Source organism: Miscanthus floridulus, chromosome 9 (assembly GCF_019320115.1).
Source record: "Miscanthus floridulus cultivar M001 chromosome 9, ASM1932011v1, whole genome shotgun sequence".
Taxonomy (NCBI): domain Eukaryota; kingdom Viridiplantae; phylum Streptophyta; class Magnoliopsida; order Poales; family Poaceae; genus Miscanthus; species Miscanthus floridulus.
Window position 1 is genome coordinate 17,980,526 of NC_089588.1, and position 16,679 is coordinate 17,997,204.

The following is a 16,679-nucleotide window of genomic DNA, read 5'->3' on the forward strand; positions in this document are numbered from 1 at the left end:
TTGGTGAGGCTGTATGCTCTAATACTCCTAAGCCAAGCATTTCTAACTTTGATTACCATTTCAAAAAAAATTGTATATGTTAATAACATAAGGTTTATGTTTTTAGATTTTCTATGACAAATAATTTCATAAACTATATAACTTGTATATGTTGTAAACTATATGAGTTTTTTTTTTAAAAAATTGATAATTAAAGATGTAAATGGTTGGTTTAAGACAGCTGTAACAGGAGGTGTAAAAAAGAATAAAGGGAGTACAAACTCAGAGAGCACACGCACCATGAGTTGACTCCACCACAGTGTTGTGTATGTATGATCCTATGTGTACCCATCAACCAGTCCCATGCATATGCATGCATAGAGATACCTCGATCTGCACGCGGTAGAGTATCGGCATCTAAAATGGTACCTTTTGGCAAAGCCGGTACCGGCGCGCGGATTAGTTTATTTAGCCACAAAGTTCTTCTTCACCAGCCTCGGCTCGTCCGTCGTCGTTTGACCAAGATTCTCCCCGGGCCGCCTCGAATTCGAATCGACCTGACGACGCACGTCGTTCACGGCGCCTGAAACTGCATGCTCGGCGCCAGCGTCAACGGCGCCGAGCTCGACGCCAGAGTGACTGACGCCGAGCTTCCTTCCATGTAAGTTCGCCCCAGCCCAGGGGCTCGGCGCCAGAGACGCTGGCGCCAGCATCGATGACGCCGAGCTAGGATCCATTTTCTGAATTCTTTCTGCCAGAGTTCTATTTATGAGAAACTTTCGAAAAAAAGACTAAAAAGTAAAAAATTCGGGCGCGTCAGGCAGCTTCGTCGGACGCCGTAGCTGCTGCCTTTCCGCCTCGTCCCGAGCCGCCGCCTCGTCGGTGCTGCTCGTGACCAACGATCATGGAACTATACCACTGGATATGTTTCCCTACAAGATAGAATTGTATACTCATACGACTTTTTTTTTGGAATAGTGCTCTATGCAGACATGCAGTGTGAAGATGTGCGTACAGTACTGCTTGAGCACGTTGGCATTTGTAAATGAAATGAGAATTCAGTAATTTGTTTCAATATATGGTTCTTTTATCGGTTGTTCATTCGTAGAAGTTGTTCTTTTATTTAGTTTCAGTTATTATGTTTTTATTTTTTTATTTATTTTTGTTCTTTTATTCAGTTTCAGTTATTGTGTTTTTCTTTTTTTATTTTTTTTAGAATTACACGGTAACACGCACGCACAATCACCCCCTATGAACACACGTACGTAAACCCTACCCCTATGAGCACCTCTCATATCTTGAGTTTCACAAAGTTACCATAGGCACTTCGTTGTCGACGGGGACGTCGCCTACCACTGAAAGTATAGCGCCGTTAAATCCTGAAATAAATCTAGAAAAATGCGAGCACCCGAGCCAAGTCGATGAGTTAAACTCGGGTAGACAGGTTCTACCACAAGGAACCCAACCAACTGATCTATGATCAATTCGCAATTATTATGTTTTTCAAGTGTCAGTGGTTCAATATTTATGCTATTTTAGAAACTTTGTTCCAATGGAGTTAAATAACTTGTTATCTAGTACCTTTGTCATTTGTTTTTCGAGCGTAGTCTTTTGTGTTATCTTTTAAATTTGTCTTGTAGATTTTAGTCAGATGTTTCTATTAACTTGTAGTTTATTTTATGTCTAGGGCAAGTTTTTGGTAATCTGATTCCATTAGTTGCTCGTTCTTTTGTCAGTGGTCGAGTTTCAGAAGTTGTTTGTTGTCATGTTATCTTATTTGTTCAGTTTCATTTTCAGTTAAAATGTTCTTTTTAATTTCAGTTCAATGAGTTATGAGATTCAGTGATTTATTTCCATTTTCATTTTTGATGGCCGTGGAGGGGAGGTTTAGCTCAGGATCCAATGCCCAACTTATGTAGTTGCAGAGGCGAGAGCTGCAACCTGTAACACCCATGGTGTTACGAGCTTGCTTAGCACTAAGATTTAGACCTAAGAGGATTTACCAAATTGATTTTTCTCGGATTTTAAAATTTTAACTTATGTTTAAAAGTGTTATTTTGGTGAATTATATTGAACAACGGGTTAATTAGTTCCTAGATGTTTTGTTTCTATGAATTAGTATGACGTATGGACTAGTGTATGAAATGCGGAGTGGTTGGAGTTAATTAGGTTTAGGCATATTAAAAATTACGGCAAAAGCGCTAAAGGTTGTAGTCTAGCTAAGTTATTATTCTCTCTAACTCGGAAACGATGATAGTAGACAATGCTGACTTGACATTTGATTTCCAACAAAAATGGTTAAGCACTACATCTATGTTTTCCGCACGATCGGTTGCTTTAGGGCGTATACTAGGACGTGGTGCGGGTTGTGGTTACGTTAGAGCTACGATGCTCACGCGAAAATTGACCGAACTTCGCTACGATGAGAATTCAGTAATTTGTTTCAATATATGGTTCTTTTATCGGTTGTTCATTTGTAGAAGTTGTTCTTTTATTCAGTTTCAGTTATTATGTTTTTATTTATTTATTTATTTTTGTTCTTTTATTCAGTTTCAGTTATTGTGTTTTTTTTAGAATTACACGGTAACACGCACGCACACTCACCTCTATGAACACACGTACGTAAACCCTACCCCTATGAGCACCTCACATATCCTGAGATTCACGAAGTCACCATAGGCACTTTCGTTGTCGACGGGGACGTCGCCTACAACTAAAAGCATAGCGCCGTTAAATCCTGAAATAAATCCAGAAAAATACGAGCACCTGAGTCAAGTCGAGGACTTAAACTCGAGTAGACAGGTTCTACCACGAGGAACCCAACCAACTGATCTATGATCAATTCACAATTATTATGTTTTTCAAGTGTCAGTGGTTCAATATTTATGTTAGAGTAAAGTGCACCAGCGGTCCCTAAACTTATAACGTTGTGTTATCCCGGTCCCTAAACTCGCAAATTGACTGTTTAGGTCCTCAAACTTGTTCATCTGTGTCATCTTGGTCCCTAAACTTATTCTAGGCTATCTCGCTGTCTTGCTGTCTCCAGCTCCAGGTCCAGGCTATCTTGCTGTCTCCAGCTAGGCCGAGGCGGCCAGTCCGCAGTAGCAGGGTGCAGGATTATTTGGGAGATTTAACTTTTTACCATTATAAAGATTGACACCTCCTTAGATAGCATCTCAACGGTTACCGCTATATTTTTACCAACGAAGACGGAAAACAGATACAAAAATACCACTTTTGCTCACGTGGCACGCTAACCCTCGCGCTAGCAGGAATCCAAGTCAGCGTACGGGCGTCAAATGTCTCTCTTGCCCTTGCTCTCTTCTTCTCCACCTCTTCCTCTCTGCGCATGCGGCTTGAGGTCGCCGGCGCCGGCCAGGTACTCCATCAGGCCGGAGAAGGTCTGCACGCCTTCAAGCTCCGATTCCGAGCCACCTCTCCCTCTGTCGCTCCGCAACAGAGCACGAGTAGCACAGCCGGCGGCCAGCCAGCCACCGAGAAGGTAAGGCCTTGCCAGCCACTGGACGCGCTCTTCGCGCCGTGCGCGGACATCAAGGGCCTCCGCTTCGGCGCGCAGCTCGTCCACGCGGGCGCTCACCGTGCGCCGCGCCGCGCCGCGCCGCTCGAGCTCCCGCACCTCCTCCGCGCCACCCCCACCCCCTCCTCGGCCACCGCAGCGCGCGAGTCCTCGAACCAACTTCACCATCCAGGCGCACCACGCGTGGCACACGCTCACCCTGGGTCTGGGCACGAAGAACTCCGAGGCCGCCACCATGAAGGCCGCTGCGGACGCGGTGTGGCCGGGCGTCGTCCCGCTCGGCGACGTCGGACGCCGCCTCATCCGCGCGGCCCCGGGGAGCCCCGAGATGGCGCGCTTCAAGTTCCGAAAGGGCTGCGTCACCTTCTACGTCTACGCCGTCCGCACCGCCGGCTCGTTGCGGGTTCGCTCGCGCCGACGAGCTCTGCGCAGTCGTGGAGGCAGTCGCCAGGCTCAAGGACTTCCTCGATGTGGACGCGCGAGCAGCAAAGCACGGTCGGCGGGGCGTGGCCCAGCAGCGCGGCCACAGCGTGAGCCCTGCGCGCGAGTCCTCGAACCTGGAGCGGAGGAGGGCCCCGCCGCGGCTTGCGTGGACAGGCAGCATCCCCGCGGCGTGCGCTGCCGAGGGTGGCCGCGGACGGCCCTACGTGCTGCGCGACCGTGGAGCAGTCGGCACCAGGGGCGACGCCGTAGACGACCCTGCGTGCTTCGCGACCTCAGCTCCTACGTGGGCGACCAGGCAGAGTACAAGAAGACGTGGTCCTCCTCGCCGAGCTCGCCTCCCGGGACGACGCCGTCATGTAGACTTTCACTGGGGTTGACTACGACGTCGACTTCCTCCTCTCGCAGACGCCGGAGCAGCTCGTCGAGATGGACATGGTGGAGGCCATGTCCTGGAGCACTTCGCCATGCGTGGCTGGCCCGTGAGCGACGTGATGAGTACCGGGACTCGTGGCTTGGACGTCCGCCTTAGCAAGGGCTTCAACATCGCTGTCGTCACCACCATGACGAAGGACCACGAGGCTAGTCACGGCGGAGTCCGCGTTCCTCGCCGCGCACGCCGTCTCATCAAGCTCCTCTTCACGTGCCAGCTCGCGGGACTCACGGCGGTGCCCGTCGTGCCCTCTGACCCCGCCAGGTACGGAATCGGAGGCCCCACGCACGCGTACCTCCTGCGCGTCGTGTTGTAGGCCAAGACGACGGCCGCCGTCGCCGTCTCGACGTCGTCCAGGAGAGCGCTGGGGACGACGGCCGCCGTCGCCGTCTCGACGTCGTCCTAGACGCACGGCCCTACGATGCGTGCGGCCCCAAGGCGATGTGCCTCTACTGCCGCGCGGACGCGGCGTTCCACGGGCAGGAAGAAGGCGCCACGACGGAGGTGTTCTTCGCGGACTCCGACGGAGGTGTCTTGATCTTGCCGAGGTTCGCCACCAGCACCGTTGCCTAGCTGTCAAGAACTAGCTTGATGGGATCGCCTTCGTCTTTCGGTGCCGGAGAGCCGCTTCACATGTTCTACCGTAGCCTGTGGTTGGAGATCAGGGAGCGCCCATATGGCTTCCATGTTTCGGCCGCCATGGCTTGCGTTACGTGGGGAGCTTTCTGGAGAGCAAAGGAAGGAGAAGTCATCCGTGGCCATTGAATGCTTGATGGACGACTCAGATCTCAGTCAACCAGGGTCAATTATGCGGTCAACAAATAGCATGCTAGTCAGCAACGCTGAGTTGCAAAGAACGCCCTGTAGTTTTTCATTTTTGCGCTAGTGTACATGAAGAAGGGAGGGGCAGGAGGGACATTTCGCATGACTCGCAGGATCATATCCACGCTGGCGTGCGTGGCTGGCATGCCACGCAAGCAAATGTGGTAAATTTGTATCAGTTTTTCTGTGTGCGGCTAAAAACGTAGTGGCAACCGTTAAGGTGCTATCTCAGGAGTGGCCATTTGATATAGTGGTAAAAAGTTAATAATCCCGGATTATTTCCACTTGCCTAGGAAGGAGTAGTTGTTTGACCCTACTAAAATATTTAGTTCCTGTCACATCAATGATTTAAAACATACATAGAGTATTAAATATAGAATAATTATAAAATTAATTACATAGATTGAAACTAATTTACGAGACGAATCTATTAAAGTTAATTTACTAAACAATAAACAATAGTCAACACCCTGAAGCGGGAGATACGCAGGGCGTGTTTGAGACTACGTATTGCAGGTTCCCCTCGCCTCCCCTTCGATGGCGATTGGCGCAAGCACAAGCCACAGGACGCTTGCCCAGACCGGGAGGGGAGAGGCGATTTGGCTCTCTCGAGGCAGCAAGAAAATTTTTTGCTACCGCAGAAACTGAGACAGGGAGACACAAGATCCAAATGGCTTGCTCCATTTCTTGTTGGGTCAGGCATAGGATCCGGTAAACTTCCAAACACGCCCTAGGTATTTGTTTGCCATTCCCGCATTTGGAAATCTGGCGCAAGTCCCTATCAGGTGGTCAAAACGAAGGCAACACTCCATCCGCCAGTGAACGGGCTGGAGTGTGCCAGGGAGACCAATTAGCTTGGCAAGTGGCAACGTTGCTCCGGCGACACCGACACGACACAAGGGAGAAGAAAAAACGTCGTCGTCGTTTAATTTGTTGCGTGCACTAGTAGAGAAACGATCTTTGATCCACTTTGAAATTTAGCTGTTTGTCCTCGGATTTGTTCTTTTCTGCACCATACATGCATACAGTAGCGTGTACGGCGCATTTGCAGGACTAGTTAGTCGTTATCGAGATGCAGTCATGGTTTAATTACAGTTGTTATCGAGTACTAGCTACTAATGTACCTGGTTGTTTAGTCTTCAAAGCTACTACCATGTAAAACACTTTGTTAACCTCTCCTGAATAGTGGCCACGCTTTTGTATTCAAATTTACAGTAAATAACATAGTACAAAAACAAAACATAACCGAACAAGGGTTTAGTGATTTTGGTAGTTGAGTGACAACAAAATCAATGAGACAAAGAATGTTTCCTAGCGTACAAAGTGTAGTCTTAAGGTTACAAGAGATGGACTTGAGGTAGGCTATGATGAAGATCAAAGAATCACCCACCTCAAATATAGAACATGTGTGTGTATGCCGAACACCTACATGCAAAGCACTCAAGACATCAAAAGAAATTCAAGCCGTTGAAGTAGGAACAAAGAGATAAATGAATTCTTCTTCCTCCCCGATCGCCAATTCCATGCTGGGTCGAAGGAACTGGAGCTGAGACATCCTTAACTGACAAGATATGGCCACTAAAAGCCATAACAGTATTTGAAGCCACAACGAGCAGCGTCCGAAAGCCGAGACGCATTGAGACCACTAAATGAACAAGGCAACCTCACCAGATGGGTAAAAGAACCTTCCCCTTGTGAGGAAGTATGAGCAACGTCACTACCACTGCTACAGAAACCATAAACCATTTTTAGGGGTGGCTCGTAACCATTTGTAGGGGCGGTTTGGCCAGCCGCCCATACCGAACCGTCTCTACAAATCATGCATTTGTAGGAGCGGTTCTCAGGCCGTCCCTACAAATCGATTTGTAGGGGCGGCTGTAGTACTAGCCGTCTCTATAATACCTGTTTGTAGGGGCGGTTCAATTTAGAACCGCTTACATTTTTCCACAAAAATTCAAATTTACAATTCAAATTCGACCAGAACAATGTTTGTTTCCGCGTATTCCATCCAGCGTTCGCGTTGCCGAACGCCCCGCGACCAATGTTCCGAACCGCGTTCACGTTACCGAACGCCCCGCGACCAGCGTTCCGAACCGCGTTCGCGTTGCCATACGCCCCGCGACCAATATTCCGAACCGCGTTCGCGTTGCCGAACGCCCCACGACCAGCGTTCCGAACCCCTTAGACTATAAGCACAAGAGTATTATATAAACTACAATTACAAGTCCAATTCACAAGAATATATACAATCCATCATTAAATATACAAATTCCATACACATTGTTATCAACGTCCTAGAGCTAGCCTTTCAGTCTCACGAAGGTGTTGATACTGAGGATTTCTACCTAAGTTAGACTCTCGATCATGGTAGGCGCCTTTGACATGTACAATCTGGTCCAATATGAAGTTGCAAAGGTCGCCGACGAGCTCTAAGAGTTGGTCATCCTTGTATGGGTCTCTTTTCATTCCTTTCTCTTCTTTTCACTATAAGAGAACAAGTTTCGGTTTAGTATTTTATACTATGTACGAAGTTTTTATACTACGGGTGAAGAGGTTCAAGCTTACCCTTAAGGGGTGTCTTCTGTAGGCACTGGTGTTACTCATCATAGAACATATATAGTATCCACAATGTATACTCACAGGCTTCTACTTGGGGCACTGTATATTTTGCATATGAAAATGTTAAGTAATGCTTTTGACAGCCATATAATGGAGTACTGAAGAAGTAACTTACACTTACCGCACATAGTGTTTTTATAGCCAGCTTTTCCTTCCTTGCTGGATCATGCCTTCCATGATAATTAGTGACATAGAACCTAAATGCCCTGTTCGAATTATTTTAGCAAATACAGCTTGTTAGTATCCAAAAGTGAACGTTACAAGTATGTATACAAACATATAAGCTAATGAGGATTATCGATATGTATACGTCTTGTGAATCGATATGAAGTCTTTGTATGTCATCGGGTCCCTATCTATTGAATCAAAGACACACGCCATGCTCCTCCCGACATCGACGGCTATACAAATCCAGTGGTTGCTGCATGGATTTAATCATAGAACTAGATAAGCTCTTTTGCATCGAATAAAATATATCGAATAAAGCTTTAAGTATAGAGTTGAACTTACTCGAAGTTGTATGGTAGCCATATAGTAGAGTGTTGTTGGAGAGTTTTGAAAGCCAGGGCAATGTATGCCGCAACCTTAAGGGACTCGTCCCTTAGTTTCCCCGTACGGATGTGCTCTTTCTCTCGAAGAGTCTTTGCAGCAGCTAGCTCTTTGGCATCCAGTTTCCACTGTTTAGGGTAATTAAAATTTGTTTGGGCTATAGCTTGAGGGTCTAGATATCCGGCTTTCACACTTGCCATTTGTTTGACAATGTGCACTTGCATTCTACAAATCACGGCGTGGGTTAGTTACAACAAAATTCAAAGATTACATTCATATCATATCGGGAGGACAAGGACTTACAAGCACCACGTGCGAATTAGATTCATCTCCATTTCTCCCAGGTGAAAGCATGTGTGTATGTCATTGAAGTCAAAGACAATTTTCCCGACTAGGCTTCCAAATGTGCCGGTGGGGAAGCATGCTTGTATGAGGTCTATGCTCGTTGGGAGAACACGCAAGTACAAATCATGGAACCTTCTCATTCCAAGAGGTAGGCGCTGGATGTCCCGGTTTGGTAGGAAGGGCTTGCCTCTTTCATATGTTTTCGGGTAATCCTTTGACCATTTGATGACATCAACATTTGGATACTACTTTGCAATTTGGTGGAGTTTGCTAGTGACGGCCTCATCAGAACCCTGTGATGGGACTTTTTAACTTGGTTCTCAGGCTTGAACTGGTCATGGGATTCTATGGTTTCGTCGTCGTATTCCTCCTCATCCTCATCGTTAATAATAACCGTTTCACCATGATGAATCCACACTGTGTAGTCCTGTAACTACTTTGTAAAAGCAGAGATGTCTTTCTTACAATCATATCTATGGTGCATAGGCTGTGTTAAAGAAATTTTTGGTGTTTATTCTCCAAAGCCCTATAACTACTTTGTTTCCACCTTTTGCTAAAATTCGTTTACGAGTTTCAAAAGTTGATATCAATACTAGATAACTGAAATTCTTTTGCTCACTAGAAACTGGAGCATTGTTTTCTTTTCCACTTATTAGAATTATGGTTTTCTTGACTTCATTTACACCACTTGTACCAACTTTTCATCCAGCCAATTTGATTCAGCTTGTCAGTTGCTCACGTCACCTTCGCCTTTTCATGTTTGCAGGAACGAATTAGGGCCTTCATTGAAGATACTAGTGACTAGGATGTGCTTATGCTGAATGTCCAGGACCCATTTCAGAGGCTGCTTCTGCATGGTGTTTGTGAGGTGAGTATCTTCCCAAGTCGAAGAAAATCCAACAGCTTCCTCTGGAAGAACAGCTGTAGTGTTGACCATGGCTTTGTCTATATGCAGTTCTACAACGCCACGAGCAGTATAAGAGATGGGAGGCCTTGGAAGACAACTACCATCAAGAGGTAGGGCACGGGTGTTCCCTCCAGAATCACATTAGTTAACTTTCTGAGGATGAAGAAGAATGGGTCCCATTGACGTTAGTTGTGTGAGGACCTGAAGTTTGGGGCGCTCAGACCGTTGCCAGAGTGTGTACTGAAGTATCTTGATGTGGCTCAAGAAGACAACAAATTTGTTGCTTTAGATTCCGTTTAGGCTGTTGGCAAATGTAAATTATCCGTGTTTTTTTTGAAACACATTGCAAGGCAAGTGATGGGTCACTGAATCGCATCAACCTGTTGGCAATCTGTATGGTTTGAAACCATGACACAGAGTAGGGACTTCCGGTTGTACCTAGCCACCTGTCGTGCCATTATGTGGGCGTCTTGTTGGCATCGACGGTGTCTTGGTATTTGATCGAGTCCCTCTTGAGTTTCTTGGATTTCAAAGTTTGAACTCAAGTTAGGGAATGGGGTGTTTTGAGCTAGTGATGGGATGTTTAATATGGCTAAAATTTTGTGGAGGGATTTAGTGTGGAACTATTTTTGAAAATAAGTCTGGACATACTTTTTTTATGTTCTGATGAAAGCTAGTATTTTTTTTTAGTTTAATAAGTTTTAAAAGTTTGATCAGATTTTTGACCAAACAAACATGAAGGATTTGTGTAACAGAAAGGGCCAGTACGTCACTTAAACGAACTGCCAGAAGTAGAGTAGTACACCAAGGATGAAGAGAAATAAAACGTTACTGAACTAAAGTAGATGAAAAATAAAACGTTACACGGTTCGACTCCCATTATAAGCCGGCTTATCAGCTACGGTATAATGTTTTTTTCTCCCAACAAATTAGTGAAGGAAGAAGAGAGATACTAACCCAGTGCTTCTTGTTTAGTTTTATTTTTATTACACTGAATGAAGATAAACACATCAATCTTTCTTTTTAGGAATTATTATTATTACAACTCTGCTACAAGTAGTAGAGTAATAATAGTAGATCAAGGAACTGCTGATAGATAATAAGATTGCTTGGGTACATGTACATTTGGCAACAATTGCACACACGGCTCCACCAATGATTGTTGTAGGCATGTCTTAGGGTTAGGGCTCCTCTGGATTTGTCACCGCCGGTGTGCTCTCCTCCTGATGATTTACGGCGTCGTCTTCGTCGGAGTCAGTGTCGTCTTCGTCGGAGTCGGAGTCGTCTTCGTCGGAGTCGTCTTCGTCCTCAAAGTCTGGGTCTTTATGCTGCTGCGTGGGCATGGCGTGACGACACAGCGAGCAGACAGCTTTAACCCGGAGCCAGATGAAGATACAGTCCGGATGGAAGGCGTGGGAGCACGGCATCACCCTGAGTGTCTCCTTGGCGTCCGCGTCGAAATCCTGCAGGCACACGGCGCACTCCTCCGGCATCCCCGCGTCGCCGGCCCTCGCCTCTCGCAGCAGACCCTAGATGGCATCATCGCTGGAGGCGGGGGCTCGAGCACGCTTGCGGTTGAGGCCGTATAAAACCATATCCTGTCGCCGGACTTCGTCCCGGATTTCGTCCAGCCTGCGGCGATCATCGTCGGGGATTATTGGCAACTCGGCATTGACAAATTAGATCTCGCCATCAACGAGCACCAGTCGGAAAGTAGGGATTGTATCATCCATCTGCAGCCAGTCCCGGCTCCTCCTGCAGCGGCCACTGACGGCCGGAAAGGACATGGCAGCGGGTGGAGAGTAGCAAGATGGATGAACACGGGATGGATCCAACGAGATGATCGAGCAAACCTTACCAGGGACAACAGGGAGCGAGGGGATCTGCTCTGCCTCGGCTTATATCGTCGGGAGTCAGACCTCCAAATTGGAGTCGGCTTCCAATTTCGATTTGGATCTGGGAGTCCCGACGCGCGAGGGGGCTCACCAGGCGCCGCCGCTACGTGTGGAACGAGAGAAGTGGAGTCGGAGGAGGGACGAAGAAAGAAGCCAGGGGAATTCCTTGTGTCCTATTAAAAAAAGAACACAAAGCCCTGTGTGTCCCTGGAAAAGTTTAGCGGTCTTCAGCGCCACTGCTCTAACTTTTTTGTGCCCTCCATGCCACTGCCGTCAGTTTGGGCTCTAACGCCGTCAAACTGCAGGTGTGAAAAGTCGAAAATACCCCTAAGTCTAAATATTTCATTAATTTTTTGAGCATCTTAACGACTTTAAATAAAAAAACTCAAAACTAGAAAGTTGTAGATCTCGTCGAGATCTATAATTTTCATATAAAAATTATCTTCATTTAATTCCGCAAAAAAATATGATTTGATATGATTAATATATCTTAGAAAAATCATATCTTTTTTTACGAAATTAAATGAAGATAATTTTTATATAAAAATTATAGAAATCGACGAGATCTACAACTCTCTAGTTTTGAGTTTTTTCATTTGAAGTCGTTAAGATGCTCAAAAAAATTAATGACATATTTGAAGTCGACTTTTCACACCTGCAGTTTGACGGCATTAGAGCCCAAACTGACGGCAGTGGCATGGAGGGCACAAAAAAGTTGGAGCAGTGGCGCTGAAGACCGCTGAACTTTTTTAGGGACACACAGGGCATTGCGATCCTTTTTAATGGCACACAGAGAATTCCCCCTTACTTTTTTCTGTGCGTTTTGTAGAAACCCACAGAATAATTGTAATTTTTCTATGTGTATTGACACACACAGAAAAATCATGTAATTATTCTATGGTTTTCGTATTTTTCTGTCGATTTTTTTAGAACCCACACTTTAATTACTAATTTTTCTGTGAGTATCGAAAAAAAACGCATAGAAAAATTTATCACCCACAAGAGTATTCAAGTTTGGTCAAAGTCAAACTAACTTAAGTCTAACCAAGTTTATGGAAAACGGTATCAATTTTTAAGACCTTACATAGATATGTATTATGGAAATATATTTCGTGACATGATATTTCTTTAGTGTATGATAAGCATTAACATTTTTATATGAACTTATTTAATCAAACTTAAAATAGTTTAACTGAGCATTATTCTAGAATTATATTGTTTCTAGACTGAGGGTTGATGCAGTCTATTCGAAAGCTTACCTAGCTATAAAGAGAAAAGTAGTTGCATTGTACTATGCATGTGTGTTCACGACAAAGCGTGCAGCAGATCGATCGAATGGAATGTGGCTGTACACATATCACATGGCACAGCTAACCTGGACCACAACAAATTAAGCGTGTGTACAAGCAAACAACTCGATCGATTGCGAATGTACGCGCTGTGCTCTGGTCGCTGACTGCAAGCGGAACGATGCCGACGGCGACCATCGTTCCTGCTCCAGCGGCGGCCGTGCAATGCATGCAGACTCAGACACCGGAGTTGACATCACAACCGCTCGTCACTCGATCTGGCAGCTTCTTGCTTGGTCTCCTCGGTCCTCCCGGTCCGCTAGAATAGATCATCAGTTTCCAGGAGATTTTAGTCCTTGGGCGCGTGCCAAAACTTTATGGGGTGTTTAAAGCGTTTGGTTACACTACTTGGCACACCTAAATTAATTTGGTTCATTCTGGCAAGTGTGGGTAGTGTTTGATTTCGACCACAAGAGTTTAAAGTTTGGGGAAAAAATGCAGTAAATGTAATTTTTTAGTAGTGATGTGGCAAATGCTTGGTTTGTAGCTAATAAACTTGACGCTATTCGGTCAAGTATACTTGTCATCTTTGATTTTGTACGGCCTTACAATAGCATATCTTTGACTACTATTTTTTGGGTGGGTGGATCCATGTTTCGAGTAGCAGTAGCGAGAGCTCGAGCCCAACCGGCCTGCTCCGGTGGTACATTCGCCTTGTCTTCCACTAAAGGTTACACTACTAAAAAAAAAACGTTTGTAGCAACGGGACAATTTTTTTAGGGGTGACTGGTGATTGAGTCGTCCCTATAGTGGACGTGCTAGGGACCCATGAGACCAGCCGCCCCTACAAATGGCACAGTAGAGACGGCTGGTGATACGAGCCGCCCCTACAAAAGGGTTGATTTGTAGGGGCGGCTCACTCACCAACTGACCCCGGTGTTGCGATTTGTAGTAGCGGCTCAATCACCAGCCGCCCCTACAAATGTCCCACGCCCCCGGTGTAGCGATTTGTAGGAGCGGCTCAATCACCAGTCCTCCCTGCAAATGCCCCACGTATAAAAATCTGCAGTCCCTTCTTCCTCCTCGGTTGCTCTGTTGCTCTGCCTGATTATCCTAAAAATGCGAGTTTGCAGTAATAGTGCTCTGTTGCTCTGCCTGATTATCCTAAAAATTGAATCCTCTTTTGCAAAGTGTCGCGCATGTGGGCTTCCCCCGCCTTAGGCCGTATTGGGCCGCCGCGGCGCACCCACGCCCGTGCCCCTCACTAGGTCGGCAGGCCAGATGAGTTAAGGTCGGCCCTTTTCTTTGTCCAAGTATTTGCTAATTTAGTTTCTAAGCCAAACTTGTAAATTCAATACCAATTTGTGTATCTACCCAAAAATTGTGAAACTTATTTTGTTAGGTTCCTAGAATCATGATCTATCTTCTAGTGTATTTTATTCACAACGTTTCATAGAATTTTCAAGAGTAATCTAATTAATTCGAGATGCTTAATATTGTTAAAACATAAACTTGTAGGAATTGTTGTGATGAATGGGTAGTAGTGTTGGCTCTGAAATTTTTACAATAGATTCCTAACATTATTAGTTGCTCACTGTAATTTTTATAGCTCAATAGGGATTAATTTGTTAAGGTAACTAAATGTGCCCTACTACAAAAATATATATTTAATCAATCAAATGTCAAAATAATTGGGGGTTTGTAGAACGAAAACATTTTCTGGAAACGAGCCTTACTTGACAACGTGGATACATGACTTAGTACGTTAGTCATTAGAGCTAGCTCGTTAGCTTATGAGATGTAATCGTATTTTAGAGTTGCGGATGCCGTGGATTATTTGCGTCCCTGCGTTGCATCCATGTATTTCATGATAGAAGCGATGTTGGATCGCGGAGTCATCTGGAGTAGTGGAAGCAGATGGTGACTTGATGATCGTGCCACCATGATGAAAAGCTAACTTGGTTATATTTTACCTAGGCAAGCCCCGGTGCATAACCCCTATTATTCTGCACTTTATTTTATGCTTGTGCATTAAGTTTTAAGGAGTTGAATGAAAACCACTTGCATATATATATCCTTATCCTATGAGTCCAAGTAGTATGTCAGGATCGTGTAGATTGCTATGCTATAGGATCCGGTAGAAGTCAAGTGATTGTCTGTCACTCGCGAGAGATAGGAAAGATATTACTGTTGTTATTATATTACTATCACATGAAATATATATGAATAATAATTGGAGACCGGGCGGAATGGTACTTTGGATCTGGACTTGGTTTGTCATTCAAGCGAGGCTCGGATTGCACTTATTTCGCCTGTGTCGATTAAGGACCGGCCGTTGCATTAGATTCTAGTCATATCACAGACTTATTATCCTGAGCACATACTTATTTATGGGAGCAGGGAAGGCTCGTTGCTCTCTTGTCATGGGTTCTGGCTCTTTTCGGACCGACTGATTAGGGGTAGGGATGGTGGAGGTCTAAGCGCCACACTGAGTCCGAGACTCAGGAGTGGGGGCTTGAAGTCCAAGTTTGGACAGGGACCTGGACCCCTTGACAGGAGAGTGATGGGTTGGTCCTGCTTGTGCCTGGGGTACAAGCGGGGCGTGTGTTTCAGGGTATCCAGCTGGGCACATTGATTCACGAATCGCCGGGTAATCCAGTACGACTTGTCTACAATCTAGCACCGTAGTAAGAACTAGAATATGAAAGATGGAAAAATAGTTCTGATTGCTTACCACCTGCTTGAAAGTAGCATAGGTGCTTACATAGAATAATAGTTAATGAACTAATAATGACTGCTAATGAAATTGAATATAAGGACGCACTCTTAGTAATGCTTCCTGTAGATGCAATAACCTACCAGCCAGATAGTCTTGAATATCTTTGGAGTACTTTCTTTCCTCCTGACGGGTAAGTCTTGCAGAGTACAAGTGAGTACTCAGGGTTTGTTCTACCCTGTTGCAGGTGATAGGAACATGTGGAGCTGACACTTGCGTGCTGTGTTCGCCTAAAAGGATTAAACGTCCGTTTAAACGGCCAGTAAATGGTAAACGGTGGTAAACTGTTTTGTTTAGGGGGTAATCGGAAATTAAACGGTTGACCGTTTAAACGGTCAAAAAACGGGGAAAACGGTCTAAACGGCCTAAACAGAACGGAGATAAACAACATTAAACGGGGGCTATTTAGGCGAACACGAGGTAAATCTAGTTTCGTTTTGTATGGATAAATTTGTATACTTAAGTTTATTATATTTATAAATGTGTACACTTGATATGTTACATGCATAAATATCTATATTTGGTTCTTTTCACATGCATAAATATATATACATACCAAAATAATTGATTTTTACTCGGATAAATATGTATAAATGTTAGAATACTTGATTTTTTTACATGCACATATATAATTATATGTATTTTTTCTTAAAAAGTACAAAACCGTTTAACTTCGTTTAAACACCGTGTAAACAGCCTAAACGTTAAACGAAGGACGACCGTGTAAAGATCACTCCTGGTGGGCTCAGCGAGGATTTTCTTAACGTTGCGGACATAGAGTTTATTTGAAACTTCCACCCAAAATGTTTTCCAATGGAAAAACTTATAACCTGTTATGATGGATATAACGGATCATCATGTTAGGGTTTAACTTGAAATTAAATGATTTTATCTCCGCTGAAACTCTGATAACATGGTTATTTTCCGCTGTTATAAACAATAAATATTATACTCTGATGTTGCATGAAAAGTGATGCAAGAAATGACTTAAGAATGTTGTAAGTTTTATTCTCTCATTTGTGATCCTGTTGAAAAATGTGGATTTTCGGGTTCTTCCTTGTGTGTACTCGACAGAACTGCGTAGTT

The 16,679-nt window shown here is 44.9% G+C and overlaps 1 protein-coding gene and 1 pseudogene across 1 annotated transcript; one reads left to right on the forward strand and one right to left on the reverse strand.

Annotated features, from left to right (window-relative positions):
• Positions 1-3,328: 3,328 nt before the first annotated feature.
• LOC136479351 (uncharacterized) lies at positions 3,329-4,707 on the forward strand (annotated as a pseudogene).
• A 6,107-nt stretch (positions 4,708-10,814) lies between these two features.
• LOC136479353 (E3 ubiquitin-protein ligase RING1-like) lies at positions 10,815-11,126 on the reverse strand. The gene has a single exon (XM_066477245.1). The coding sequence runs from the start codon at positions 11,124-11,126 to the stop codon at positions 10,815-10,817; it is 312 nt and encodes a 103-aa protein (XP_066333342.1).
• Between the last annotated feature and the right edge of the window lie 5,553 nt (positions 11,127-16,679).